Source organism: Myotis nattereri (genome assembly GCF_964212035.1).
Source record: "Myotis nattereri genome assembly, chromosome: 3".
NCBI classification, from domain to species: domain Eukaryota; kingdom Metazoa; phylum Chordata; class Mammalia; order Chiroptera; family Vespertilionidae; genus Myotis; species Myotis nattereri.
In genome coordinates, this window is record NC_138077.1 from 153,355,044 (window position 1) to 153,370,386 (window position 15,343).

The following is a 15,343-nucleotide window of genomic DNA, read 5'->3' on the forward strand; positions in this document are numbered from 1 at the left end:
TTTGGGTGGGTTTCATTTAATTTTTTTAAATTGCAGGAAAAGCAGTGATGCATGAACCAGTTCTATCAAGAGCCAGTCTGCCCAGTGGGTGCTCTGGCAGATGGGGGTGAGGGCAGGACTATTAGAGTGTCTGCCAGGTGCCTGACTCATAGAACTTCGCTGATTTGATCTTATGACAAAGTATTGACCCTTCACCCAGATATTCTCCCCTCCAGGCTGTGCTGTCCATCGGGGAGTCTAACTTTCCCTCCCGACACTAACATAGCTCCTGCTTGTCCATCCTGACGACCTCTGGCTTCCTTTGGGCCAGCTCCTCTCTGGCCTGTACTGCTGCAGCCGTCTCCTCATTGCTTGCCACCTTCAGCCTTACATCCCTCAGATCCACCCACACAGCTGTCAGAGGAAAGTCCCTGGAAGTTTCTATCCTACTGTTACAGTCCCTTCTCATGGGAAGCCCCTTGAGTGGAGTGGCCTCCAGGGTCCTCTCATCTAGCTCTGCCTCCCTCTCCTGCCTGAGATTCACTGAGCCATCCATACTGACCCTCTAGCACAACTTTCTGGCTCTTAGCATTGGGCCCTGGTTCAGTCTTTTGATCATTTACCTGCAATGCTCTCCCCCAGCCTGTCCCCCAGGCCCAGCCCTGCTCTGGGTCATGCCCATGGGAAATGCTTTGTGACAAGCTGGGCACTGCATCTCTCACTGCACTTAGCATATTATATTAAAACTAGAGGCCTGGTGCATGAAATTCATGCACTGGAGGGGGTTGTCCCTCAGCCCAGCCTGCACGCTCTCTAATCTGGGACCCCTCGGGGGATGTCCGACTGCCTGTTTAGGCCCAATCCCACAGGGACATCCCTCTCACAATCCGCAACTGCTGGCTCCCAACTGCTCGCCTGCCTGCCAGCCTGATTGCCCCATAACCACTCTCCTGTCAGCCTGATTGATGTCTAACTGCTCCCCTGCCAGCTAGGTCACCCGCAACTGCCCTCCCCTGCTGGCCTGGTTGCCCCTAACTGCCCTCCCCTTCTGGTTATCTTGTGGCGGCCATCTTTTGACCACATGGGGGCGGCCATATTGTGTGAGGGCGTGACAGTCAATTTGCATATTACTGCTCCATTATATAGGATTGTGGTTGTGTGTGTATCTCCTCAATTAGATCCAGAAATCCTCAAGAGCAGAACTGTGTTAGCCAATCACGTTTGAGCTTTCTTTCAGAAATAGCTGACTTGCATCGTTTCATATTTAACAAACACCATTAGTTTATATTCTTTAATGCCTAAGTAAATGCATTTTCTGTTTCAGGATATTATTTTAACAAAAAATCAGTTCAACCAATTGAAATACTAAAAGGAAAGAAGAAACACATTTGGGACTGTGCTCTCTATTACTCTCCTCTTCAGTTTAAAAGCCCTTAGGATCACCTATAGAGAGCAGGCAGTCCATTCTTTTCCTATCAACTTAAAGTGAGATTAATAAGCTGAGGGGAATAGAATATGTCACTCATATCTGTTTTCTCATTCCTTAGAATATCACAAATTACGATCTGTGCAGCATTTTGCTTGGAACGTCCACGCTTCTTGTCTGGGTCGGAGTCATCAGATACCTGGGTTACTTCCAAAACTATAATGTAAGGATGTGGCATTGGGTCGTGTCATAGGATTGAGATTCATTTCTTCTTCGGGTTCCAGTAAGCTCCTTTGTAATGCCCCCGCACTGCTGGTGTCTTTTCAGGTGCTCATTTTAACAATGCAAGCCTCCCTGCCAAAGGTGCTTCGCTTCTGCGCCTGCGCCGGGATGATCTACCTGGGTTACACCTTCTGTGGCTGGATCGTCTTGGGCCCGTATCACAACAAGGTGTGTAGCCCTGGTTCTTCCTTCTGCAAATTAGGCACCTGAGAAGTGGGCTTCCAGGACAACCTTCTTCCCACTCTCCCCCAGCACATACCCTCAGCGTCAGGAAAGCCATGTCTTTGCATCGGGTTTCTTTTCCTTTCCTTTTACTGGATGTTGAAACCACTGTGAGGGAGTGGAGAGCACATTTCAGAGTTGTCTGGGCCTGGTTTATGGGCCACATTCCAGCCCAGCCAGTTGTCAAATAAGAAATGTCTGGACATGAGATCCTATAATAAAAATGAAAATAGAATGGGGGAAATTATTACAAAATCTTTCTAATTTAACGTGTAAGGGTTTTCATCCCAATTAATTGAGGAGAACAAAGGTGGACAGAGTGCCCAGAATGGACCATATTAGATTTATGATTAAAATGAAACACGTCTTTTCTGTGATGGTGGTTTTGATGGCAGCATTGCCTCTGCCTTATGAAAGATCAACATCAGAATTCCAAATTGTTGCTGGGCTTCAGTCAGCATCATAACCTCAGGGACGTCAAAGTTGTGCTCTTCTTGTTTTAAAATAATAACGTTGATTGGTGGAAACGTCAAGAAATGAAAGTAGGTAGGCCCTGTTTTCAAACCAATAGATAAATAAATAAATAAATAAATAAATAAAGGAAAAGGAGTGATTGCAACTTGTAGTGTTTCTTCCATGGGACTCTGGCAGTTGGAACCACAGATACAACAAAAATAACAGCAGCCAGCACTGTGCGCTTAGCATTTCTGTCCTCTCGTTTGTTTAATCTCCGCAGCAGCCCCTGGTCCTGTTCTCCTGGCTCAGGTGCTGTGCAAGGAGAAAAGAGGTGCCGTGCGAAGGGTCACACTGATGCTTGTATTGCAGCTCAGCCTCAACCTCTGACCTCTCCAATTGCCTTAAACAAAACATATGCTTATATCTGGTTTGCACACTGTTCACAAAACGTGAGCAATCCAGAAAGGTCGAGCTCTGTGCGTTACACTACCTTGGATATGTCCTAGTAAATTGGCACACATCCAGGCTTCCTCCTCTTTCGGGGTTGCATCTGATACGTCCGAAGAGAATCATTGTTTTCCTGTTGGAAAGGCATAGTGAACAAAGTGACAGTCTCTGGGTTCATAGTAAGTCTTGGTAATATCACTGCTCTCCCTACTCCTTGCCACTGAGCCATGATGAAATTTGCTCTCTGATATGATCTCTCTGATCTGGGAGAACGAACATTTTTCTTCTTCACTTGCCGCATTCTTGAACGCTTCTCCAGATTTTTGTCACTAGAAGACAGTGTTGCACTGTCTGAAATAAATACCAAGTTTACTGGCAGATTTCAGCTTTAATTCACAGGCCCAAGGCCTCCGGACAAGTGGTCCTATCTCTTTTGCCCTTCATCTCCCTACCCCATCATTGCCCTGGAAGGTGCTCAGATAATGCTACTTGAATTTTACTAATATAGCTACCATTCTTGAATGCTATGTGCCAAATAGATATAGGACCCAAGTTCCTTAACTCCCTTGCTATGTTAACTCCCTAGTAGCCCCATAGGAAATGGGGATCTTACTGTGTTCCACAATTTTGCTAAGGCTACACAGCTAGTAAATGGCAGAGATAGGATTCACATCCAGGTTGCCTGACCCTAATACCCATCTTTGACCAATATCCAGTAGGGCTTTTCTTGGAATTGCCTAAAACAGACCATTGCAGACGAGCGTTTCGTTTGACTGAATAGATCAACTCTGAGAGGAGAGCCACATAACCAGTCTCATTTCTCTCTATTTGCTTTGAGGATCCGACTGCATGTTCATATGTTTAATCCTGTCCTTTCAAAGGATGCGGGGGAGACTGGGATGCTCTGGACCAGCATTGTCCAATAAAGGGGCAGTGAACGCTACAAATGAGAACCACAGGTGGCTTCAAATTTTTCCAGTAGCTACACTGAAAAAATTTTAAAAAGATACAGATAAAATTGTGATTTTAATTATATATTTTATTTACTAGTAGGCATTGAGATATTTTACACTCTTTATTTTTGTACTAAATCTTTGAAATTCAGTGTGTATTTCACCCTGACAACACAGGAGGTGCTCCACAGCCACATGTGGCTGGCAGCTACCATAGTGCATGCTGCACTTCCCGCCTGCGTGTCTCAGCATCTGCCTCCGTTTCCCCCACAGGAGCAGGGATAAGGGCTGTGCCCAGGGCTGCCTACCAGGCCTGTCTATGGCGTCTGTCTCCCATCTCCACCCACTGGGGAAATGCACAGTTCAGTCACTTTACTGAATGCACCAGCCAGTGGAAGAAGAAAAGCTTCAGTCTGACTCAGGACTCCGTGCTTTCCTTCTCCCTATTGCTGCTTCTGTGAGTCTGAAGTTAGAAATGCTTCCTGCTCCCTGTGTCTCTCCTCCCATCCCCCCAATTAATTCAAACTGTCAATCATTCAGGTTCTGCCAGTCAGTCTCTGTTGAATCAGAAGACCTTCCGTAGTACCCGAAGCCTTCAAAAGCTGGACAGCACAGCAAGCATTTCCTAGGATCTAGAATCATAGCCACCTGAGGTGTAGAAGCTAACTCTTTCTTTAAGCAAACCATCCACTCTAGCCCAGTTGGCATGGCTCAGTGGTTGCGCATTCACCTATGTACCAGGAGGTCATGGTTTTATTCCCGGTCAGGGCACATTCCCAGGTTGTGGACTCAATCCCCAGTGGGGGGTGTGCAGGAGGTAGCCAATCAATGACTCTCTCTCACCATTGATGTTTCTACAGCCACTCTAAAGAGGAGGTCTCAGGAAAACTAGTTGTACACTGCTGCTTGACTGGTAGCAGGACCCATGTTTTCGCTTCCTGTTTTCATGGTAGACATTGGATTGCAGTTGAAAGAGGGAAGAGATGCAAGCAGTGTCCCATCGGTGTCGGTACTGGCACTAATGGACTTTGGCACAGTGCCCTTTCAAATGTATGGCACCCAGGGCTAGAGACTGTTGATGTTTAATAATTCAAAACCCGGTCTGGAAGAACATTACTCTAAAGTAACCTTTACATTTCCGGAGGACTTCTTTGCTGTGAAAAATAAATCACAGTCTTGCATTGTCCCCATTTCAGAAATGAGAAGACCAAGGCATCGAAACATTGTTGGCCTTTGCTGATGCCATGGGTACACACTGTGGCAGAGCCTGCATTACATCGTCCTGCTCTCAAAGTCTCTAGTTTTAGCCAAGTACCTCTCTTATTCAAAAGAACGATTATCCAGTTAAAACATTAAACCTAAATATTGCTCTTGAAGGCGATTTTTATGTCCTTCTCTGACATAAGCTGTTGCAAGTTATATTTTCATTTAAAAAAAAGTTCTTTCTGGTTCGATTTAAAAATATCATTTGTGAAACAAATGCTTGGGTTTGCACTGTGGTCCCAAAGGACCTATGGGGACTCTTTATGGAAATACCCATTTAATATTTATTAAATGTCTACTGTGCTCCAAGCATGTCAGGTTCTTCTAGGCTGAGTTCTTGGAGGGCAGTGACTATAGCTCATTGCTGCTTGCATCCCCCGGGTCCAGCACAGAACATGGCAGGGATTCTCCAGGTTTGTTACCGAACAAGAAACAGAGAGACAGTAATACCTGCTTTCCAGGGGCTCACAAGTTCCTAAGAACCACAGCAACTCTCTATAAATGCAGTCCTTCTGGCCTGGAAGCACCTTAGGACCTCGCTTCTCCTCACCTTGGTTACTTCTAATGTTCACTTCTGTGGAGTTTGGCCCCTGAAAGTGACTGGTTCACAGCCACCTGTGGTACCAATGACAGGGTATATGCCAGTCACTTACCTTATTGCGTCTCCGTTTTGACTTTTTGCTGGGTTAAAGTGAGTCTCACCCGCATAGAGGAGAGAGAAGCATACCGGCTGTGAATAACATGAATGTTGAGACAGGTATTGTTTCTAAATGGACACTAAGTCATGGCACTGGAAACGAAGGGGTGAATTGGATATGTACCAACCAACCAGCTATTTGTAATTCTGGAACCTGAAGCACAGACTGTTAGGGGTTGTGGAAACTAAACAAAGGAATTGGCCAGATTCCAAAATAAACGATGAGAAACATGAATTATGAATGGTGCTGTTAGAGTTGTAATTGCTAGCCATAGAAACCAGCTTTAACTTAGTTTTCTGAAGGCTAGATGGAAAATATGTACTCGGAGAACTGCCTGTCATACTGTTAAACAATTTGCATATTGTTGTGCTTGGCTCAACTGGATGTTCCCTCCAGGTCTCTGTGGAGAGCAGCTTTGGAGCTGTTGCTGAAGCAGCACAGGCATGGGCAGGGTCCCTGTTGGGGTTACATTTGTGTCTGCTGCCCCGGTCACAGACTTTACCCTGTGCATCCAGTCATGGAGGAGGGAGGGTCGGACATGGTGTTTCCATCCAGTTGGAGTATGAAGAAGGATTCAAAACCAATTAGAAGGCTAAGCAGTAGTTTACGCTGTGGTTCTTACTGATACACAGAAGGGACTAGAGCTGCAAAGGCACTCTGTCTCGAGGTAGACTTGAAATAGCCCTTCAAAGTTGGCTTTGTTGGACACAGGAGAAGGTATCAGATGAAGAGAATAAATCCCATGAGGAAAAGATGGAGAAATGGGTGTGGTGTTGTAGGAGGAGAAAAGCACAAGGTAATATTGACAGTGGGGAGATGGAAGGAAGCCACGCAAAGGAGGGCCTATCCCAGCCTTCTTGGTGTGATTTTTTTACTTTGCATCCAGACTTCGTATAGTCTTAATGCACGAGAAATGACCCGAAGGTTGCATTCTGTGAAGTTTAGACTTTACCACAGCAGCTTGGACTGGAGGGCGAAGAGGCTGGAGTGAAGGAGACTTCCTCAGAGTTTCTGTAATAATCCAGACGTGAGTGTGGACCTGAGAGTGGAGTAGATAGACTGGGTCAGGGAAACGTAGGAGCAGCAGACCTTTGCAGAGTGAAGAGAGTGGGAGAGCAATCCATTCGACACATAGTTTTAAGTACTCGATTATTTGAGAGTAAATGTTTCTTCGGCAGGAGACTGAAGTTACTGACCAGGAGCAGGACAATTGGAAGGAAAGCCCAGTTTCCAGGTTAGGGGGTGGGAGGTTTTATTTTGTTGCATGTGAAGTAGTAGTACAGCTTCCAAGTGGAGATGTTTTGTAGACATTTGCTGCAACCTTTTGCAGCAAGGATTCAGAATCTGGAGAAGGGGCCACGCGCAAATGGATCTACTAGATAAGAAATATAAATTTAGAAGGCATTGGGGGGAGCCAGGCGGAAACCTACTCTAGTGGAGTGGCTCCCTGAATCTCCGGATCTACTGCTTTTTATTTACTAGAATATACATTTGCCCTTTAGCAAACCAAACAGACATATCAAAGGTAAGGTTTGGTAAACAGTAAAAGATGATCAGGTTAGGAGAATACCTTCAGGCATCATTGTCTCGACAGAACAATCAGTACATAGCTTTTAGCCCTTGCTAAAGCCCAAGGTCCATCAGCCTTCTGACTGTTCTCTCACATTTATTATGCCAACCACCTGTTGGTCTTTGCCTCCAGCAGACATTCACCAGGGACATGGCTGTCCCCAAAGCCACACTGACTTAATGGGCACATGGCCCCCACTGCTAACAATTTGGTTCAGAACTCTAGGTAGCTGTTCCCTCGGTGTTTTTGAAAACCATACCATCTTTTACCTGTTAGGTCATTATTGTTCTTTAGAAGCTTCCATCTAATGTTCACCCTCTGGCCCTAAGATGTTAGTTTATGAAGCATCTGCTGTTCGTTTTTAGCCGATGTGGCAGGAGTTTGTCAGCCACAGATCCTGGAATGGCCGCCTGGGGATTGCAGTTGAAACACAACCCTCAGACCAGCTCTGAACTGCAGATGTATGCCTCCGACTCCCTCATGTCAACATTTCCACCTGGCACCTCAAGCTGCCTTGTCTGAAACTGAGACCATTAGTAGTCCCTTTCCCTTGTCCCCTCCTAGACTTATTTCCCCCTCAGTTTCCTCCTTTTCCAGTCTTATCTGGACCCTGTGCATTCCTGGCTTCTGCACTCACCCCTGCCGCATGTCCCTGCCCTGGGCTGTTTCCAGACTAGGAGATCTACCACATACATGCCAGGGTTGCCCTTTAGAAGCAGGTCAGGTCACTCTCTGGCTGCAGTTTTTCTCCTGGTTCCCGGTTCTGGCCTGTAATAGTTTGAAGTATGTGGAAGGCTGAGTGAGGCTTTCTCCGTGTGGCACAGGCACGCCTCGCTGGCTGCCTCGTAGGCTCAGCACTGAATTTCCCATATTCACGGAGCAAACCCTCCCCTTTCTCCTCTCACTGGCGAACTCCACCTCAGGCCCTCGTTCTGAGGGTCACTTTCCTTACATAGCCCACCCCAGCTCTCCCATAGGGCACTGGAATACATTGGTTGTGGCCTGTCCACTGTTAGCCAGAAGCCCCTGAAGGCATTGGGCACAATCATTGTTTTTCCCTCTCCCATTGATGACCATCTTTGGTTCTGAATGTGCTAAAATCACCCCGACCCGTGGTTGGAAAGGCTACAGTGAAACCATTCATTTAGCAAAATTTTCTTGAGCCTATACGGTGTCTCAGGCACTTCCATCATTGCTGGTTGTAGAATGGAATTGCTATAGTTCTTTCAGAAAGCGGTTTGTTTAGCAGGTTGTAGGCTTAAAAATATTAATCACTTAGACCCAATAACAGGAAAAAAACATTATGCTTAGAAATGTTCATTACATTGCTCTTGACAATAGCAACTATTATTGGGATGTCTAGTGACAGGGAAATAGTTAAACTTGACATTTCTAAGGAGAGGTCTGCTATCTAACACATGCTCTCTAAGTGTAAGTAAGATGATGGTAAGGAGGGAAAAAGAAATCAAGATCCAAAATGATTAGATGATATGACTACAAATATATAAAAATGTATAGGAAAAAACTGAGGGAAATGTCAAGAGATAGTGAGTGCGCAAGGGAGTTTTAAATAATGTTTTCCTGCTTTGGTATTTTAGCTGTCTTAAAATGGATGTTACTCATAATAGCAATGACAACAATAGCTTCAACAAAACAAGCTAACTGGATATAGATACTTCTCTGCTTTTTTGGATGACATATCTCGAAAACTAACTTTGGTTTCCCCCCTTCAGTTTGTAGCTCTGAATACAGTTTCTGAGTGTCTGTTTTCTCTGGTCAACGGTGATGATATGTTTGCAACCTTTGCTCAAATCCAGCAGAAGAGCGTCTTGGTGTGGCTGTTCAGTCGCCTATATTTATATTCCTTCATCAGCCTTTTTATATATATGATTCTCAGCCTTTTCATTGCGCTTATTACGGATTCTTATGACACCATTAAGGTAAGTAATTATCAGGATTCCCTGCGAAGAAAACAGAAAAACCTATATAGACTGGAGCATAGGAAAAAGCTACTCCCCCCCCCCCCAAAAAAAAAACCAAAAAACAAAAAACACACACTTACTTAAAATACTATATTTTACTTAAATATTGAAGTTTTGTAGGAAAGAGACTGTTGGCCTGGTCAAGTAGCTGAGTTGGTCAGAGCATTATTTTGCTATGCCAAAGTTGTGGCTTCAATCCCCAGTCAGGGCAAATAAAAGAAACAACCAATGGATGCATAAATAAGAACAATAAAACAATGTTTCTCTCTCTCTCTCAAATCAATTAACAAATAATTGTTTTTAAATAGAAGAAGAGAGACTTGCTGGATGTTGGAGTTTAATTTTAACTATGCATTTAGGACATCATCCCTGTCACCCAGTTCACGGTGACTGATTTGGAGGTGTGGTGGAAAGAGAAAGGCAATGGGTAGAGATGGGTTGAGTTTAGTAAATTAAGTAGTTCGATTGTTGGTCGCAGCACTGACAGGTGTACCTGCCTGTCCTGGAACTTGGGTTTTGAGTGCTAAGTGTCAGTGGTAAGGGGTCATCACCATCCTGACTACTGTTCAGATATTGGAACACCTATACTAGTATACTGGATGACACAACCATTTGTGTGATACAGGTTTCCTTTACATGATGAAAGCTAAGGCTCTATGGCTGTTTAGCTTCCTATCTTCCTGAGCCACGTGGTGGGTTCTGTATCCTTTCAGTTTGGGTCCATTTAACTGGTTTGTAGCTTGAAGGGCGCTCTGTTGCCTCCGGTGGTGACCCGTCTAGCAGCAGGTGGCCGTGCTCAGAAATCCTGTTTCAGACCAGCATTGGAGCAACCAAGGGTGCTATGTCAGTGCCTTGGGGTGTTGTGCTCTCCTTGAACCTTCTCAGACTAAACGCAGAAGAAGCTAATTCATTGGAAATACTCCTGAGCACATTTTTGTGCCTGGGGAGGTTAGTTTCCACATAAGAGTGGGTGTGTGGCTCTAACAGCAGGGCTGGGCGTATAGAGAGACTGTTGCACACTGCTGCCCCGTGGGTCCCTGCCTTTGATGGGGCAGTGTCCCTGTGAGTGGGCCAAGTCTTGATAACCTGGTGGATGACTTCACTTAGCGTGAGGGGAGAGGGCCTCAGGGTCTTTGTGTCTGCTTGAAAGAACCTACTGCCTTCTGCCCCACGAAGTGACCCTCTTTCATAAAAGTAGAGGAAATAGAGATTACTTCTCAAGCCTTCTCAAGCAGGTTCTGCATGGGCAGTGAAGGGAAGGTGGGTAGGGTCTTACCTGGTCTTGCATTAGTTTTAAAACTTTAGCCTTCTGATTATTGCTTTTATTTCCCTTACTAATACACCCCTCCCCTGCTTCACCCTGGCACCAGAGGTGTTTTCCTTTGGGTTGTTCTCTGTTCCATGGTGGCCCTGGCTTGGCCTTCTGGGACTGACATTGATTCAGCATTATTAATATCAGTTCTTGGATCTGACCTAGCAATGTGGGAGAGCTTTATTTTAGCAAAGGTGGGTTTGGTTCGTTGACAAAGGGAGCAATTTCTCATGCTTTATACATAAGGTAACAACACTGTGTACTTTTTGAAGAAATACCAGCAGAATGGGTTTCCTGAGACGGATCTTCAGGAGTTCCTGAAGGAATGTAATAGCCGAGAGGAGTATCAGAAAGAGTCCTCAGCCTTCCTGTCCCGCATCTGCTGTCTGAGGAGGTCAGTATTGTGTTTGATCAGGTCCCCATGCTCCTGAGAGGAGCTGCTCTGCTGCCTTAACAAAGAGTACTTCCCAGGTGCACACTACACTCAGAAATCAGCTTGTCGTGGGGAAGAACCCATCTTCCCTCCCACTAAAATCGGCTTTAGAAATGAATTCTAATAAAATAGGGTAGAAAGCTACATGACATGGTTGGACCCTTGTGGGGATATTATGAGACTATTATGAGAAGGCATGAATTATGTCCCTCAAGTCAAGAAAGTGAACTCTTATGTGGCCAAAGTAAGAGGTCAAAATATATATATATATATATATATAAAATTGATTTCAGAGAGGAAGGGAGATGGAGAGAGAGAGAAACATCAATGATGAGACAGAATCATTGATCAGCTGCTTCCTGCATGCCCCACACTGGGGATCGAGCCTGCAACCTGGGCATGTGCCCTGACCGAGAATGGAACCATGACCTCCTGGTTCATAGGCTGACGCTCAATCATTGAGCTGCACGGGTCAGGCAACACTCTTAATTTTAGAGGTGGAGCTCTCGGAATGTCAAGGGCATTTTCCCTTTTCACAATACGTGGCACAGATAACTCCTCTTGACCAGAGCAGGAACCCTGCCTGAGAGGAGGCTGTGCATGTCCTGGGCTGGAAATGCATGTCAGTAGCTCTTTGGTGACCAACTGCACTTTGCTTGCTGTTCATCAGGACACTTAAGAAAATGGTCTAGACCAGCGATGTTCAACCGTTTTCATCTCATGGCACACATAATTTTAATTACTAAAATTCTGCGGCACACCAAAAAATATTTTTTGCCGATCTGACAAAAAAGGTATAATTTTGATTCATTCATACCAGATGGCTATTGCGTTGGCTGTTGTCAGTTTTTTAATTTGACAACTTAAGGGAAAAGAGGTCAGTGTTCCTGACTAAATAGTCAGGTATTGCATGTTTTTTAAAAATTCTTGCGGTGCACCATTTGAAAATCGCTGGTCTAGACCTCAGTGGCAAAGCCTGCATGTGGTGGTTTGGGGACGAGAATGGGGGTCAGGTGAGGATAGGATATCTAATTGTACACATGTTTGTTTTCATCTCTAGTCAGGGCTGCGGGCTGTTAACTCAAAGTATCCCCTACCCATGTTTTTTGAGAAAGATTCTCTAAACCAAATTTCTAAAGGAAGATGGAGAACATAATTGCTGCTTAAAAACCACAGGATGTATTTCCTGCTAATCAATTCATACCACATCTTGGGATTTGAAATGATCTGATTGAAGCATTTCCAAAGAATGTCTAGTAAATATGAAATGAAGTCTTCTGTGAAGAGTTAAGTTTTTAAAATCACATTTTATCCTTTCAGAGCATTAAATTGTTCCCATGAAAGCTGGGATAAAGGAATATTAATTTTCTTAATAGGCAGCTACTTCCTAAGAGGCATCCTGTACAAGGAAAGTCTCCCTAAGTTGCTTTTCTAATACCTAGCTGTACAGAACAAAAAAAGAAATCATCTTGGAATGTAGTTGTGAATTCTAGAGAGTAACCTATGGGGTTTTGGTCTTTGATTTTTTTGATGTTTGCACCATAAAAAGCCCTAGGAGGTTGTTAAATGTTTTCTTGTGCAGCTACATGGAATAAATAAAAGATGTAAAGAGGTGAACTTGAAGATGAGCTAATCAGGTTGGGTCTGAGTGCTGGGGAGAAATATTAGCAGCTTGCACTAAGATGTGCTAAGGACTGTTGAGAAGATGCCTGATGCAAAAGGAGGGACAGGCCTGTCTTTAATGAAAGAATTAAATGGAACAGGAGAGTCCACCAAAGGAAATCTACTGAAAAACGGGGATGTTGGAGGTTTTGAAAAAAAGAGGATATCAAAAATGAAAACAGGAGTGGCTATTACCAAAAGATAGTTATGGGTGAAATCAGCTAGAACAGCTTTTGCCAAGTAATCAAATCAAAGCCTAGATCTAGGGGGCTTTTGAAGGACCTTGCAGAGAGTAAATGAAGATCTTAGGGGCTGATGAAGGAAATGGATCATACTGGGCCTTGAGAACAAGTGATGGCTTTGACTCCATAAAACATTAACTATACCTGGATATATCTAAAGGCTAGGAGCCAAAGAGTGGAATAAAATTGAGGAAGGCTATGAATGGAGAGTAAATATTGGAGAAAGACCTCACTGAGAAACTCAAGGAAAAGGGTTTAGGAAGGGTGTTATGAGTATTGGTGTGTGGGCCTCCTCTCCGGGGCCATGAGAGATAGCAGTCCAGCAGCCACCACAATGGATTCTCCTGCCAGTCATTGAATGAGCCTTTAGTCTGATCATTAAACCCCTGGATTTTCATTTTGGACCCTGCCAGTTATCAAATGTGTCCCATGACCCCTCCTACACCTCTTGGTTCCTCAGTGTCGTGAGGGTGAACAGATGAACTCTGACAGCTCTTCCAGCTCTAATGTAATGTGGCTCTTTGGAAAGATGTGCTTGGTTGAACAGATGCAGAATTTACCTTTCGCCTTCTCCACTGCAGTGAAGGATAGTCTGCGGTTCCAGGCACTAAGAAGGCTTGTCAAGGAAAGGAGATGGAGGGTCCCAAAGAGGTAGACAGCTCCTCCAAGTTACCAAAAGCATCTGCTCAAACCAAAAATAATGTCAAATGCCCTTCTTAATTTTTTCCCTTTTTAATGTTCCACTTAGCATGTTGATAACCTATGCATGCCTAGAATATGAAGTATTTCTGTTCCTTTCCAAAGATGTTTGAGTCATAATTTCTTTTCTTCTTTCCCCTCCCCTTTTCTGTTTTAGGAAAGAAAGTGATGACCACTTGATATTTACTAACTAAAATCCTTCTGCCAAAGATAATCAAGTCTGGGCCTCCTTATCCAGTGACAATGCAGAGGGACCCCGAATCGCTTGACCAGCATGTCCAACACACTGCTGTTTAATGTGGAGTGGGAAAGAGGACTGACTGTCAGCTGGCTGACCACAACTGCAGCTCCAGAGTTCCTTTTTATACCTTTGGATGATGAAGCATAGACCATAGGCAATTACTGGGCATTAGTGCAATAGATTAGTGATAATGAAATTCTTTTAATTTATGACAGGACAATGTTGGGATGCAAAAAAACAATCCCATTTCAAAATGTGCAAAACAATGGTGTTTAAAACCACACATTGAAAGATGTGTGTTTATCCTCAAATAGGGGTTTGTTTTAAAAGTGATTCTTGGCTTAGAAGACATTTGTTAAGTCATGGTCTGCACAGAGATGAAGTTGGTTGCAATTTCAAAGTATAAACTCAAGCTGGAAATCTATTCGACCATTTAAAGATGACATTTCAATCAACAGAAAGACATTTCTTGGCCTGTTTTCCTGTGATTTTCTCCAGTATGATATGAAGCAACCACTGGCATAGTGAGATGAATAGGAAACACCTTTCACTTGTGCTGATTGTTGATTGTACATGTGACACGTGGAGGTAAACTATAGCAGGGCTCATTCGTGTTAGCAAACAGACTCCACCGGGTGGGGCTTTACCCTTGTCAAGCAAGGAGAGATGGCCTTTTTTACCTAAATAAATTTATTTTTATCATAATATATGGAATTACTAGTATTTTTTTTAATGTAGACTCTCTTAACATCATGTCTCTGGTCTCCCAAAGGGATTTCCCATTTTCTTAAAAGCAGCAGAGATTCTGGTGGGATCTGGCCTAAACCCGCAGTCGGACATTCCTCTCACAATCTGGGACTGCTGGCTCCTAAGCGCTCACCTGCTTGCCTGCCTGATTGCCCCCTAACCGCTCCCCTGCCAGCCTGATTACCCCAACAGCCCTCCCCTGCAGGCCTGGTCACCCCCAATTGCCCTCCCCTGCTGGCAGGATCTTGCCCCCAACTGCCCTCCCCTGCTGGCCTGGTCAGACCCAGCTGCCCTCCCCTGCAGGCCTGGTTGCCCCCAACTGCCCTCCCCTGCTGGCCTGTTCACCCCTAACTGTCCCCCTGCTGGCCTGGTCACCCCCAACTGCCCCCCCTGCCAACTTTGTCACCCCAAGCAGCCTGCTGTTTGATTATTACTGTTACTGTGATAGCATCCCTGACTATTTGCATATTCCTCTATTATTAGTACAGATGTTGTTCTCGTAACTGCTAATAGACAGTTAATAGACACTTCTGGGACAAACCATTTTCTCTCAACCCTAGGCTTCTACTTGGAGAGTTCACTGTGAAAGTTAGGAGACATGTTCCTTCCACCTACTGACTTCATTTTTGGATCTCCAACTCGTGTAGAATGTACCTTCTTGGTTGGCAATGACACCCTTAAAGCCAGATGCAACATCCTTAAGCTCATTGACTGGAGGTGGTGAAAAAT

The 15,343-nt window shown here is 44.6% G+C and overlaps 1 protein-coding gene across 1 annotated transcript in view; it reads left to right on the top strand.

Moving 5' to 3' along the window:
* The window catches only part of MCOLN2 (mucolipin TRP cation channel 2), a gene marked incomplete at its 5' end in the record, with an annotated part of 56,116 nt that extends 41,546 nt beyond the window's left edge, over positions 1-14,570 (top strand). The window contains 5 exons of the mRNA XM_081088358.1: positions 1,527-1,628; positions 1,733-1,855; positions 9,030-9,236; positions 10,863-10,984; positions 13,784-14,570. Of these exons, the coding sequence (XP_080944484.1) occupies positions 1,527-1,628; positions 1,733-1,855; positions 9,030-9,236; positions 10,863-10,984; positions 13,784-13,820 (591 nt within the window). The 3' untranslated portion in view covers positions 13,821-14,570. The remainder of the gene's footprint in view (positions 1-1,526; positions 1,629-1,732; positions 1,856-9,029; positions 9,237-10,862; positions 10,985-13,783) is intronic.
* Between the last annotated feature and the right edge of the window lie 773 nt (positions 14,571-15,343).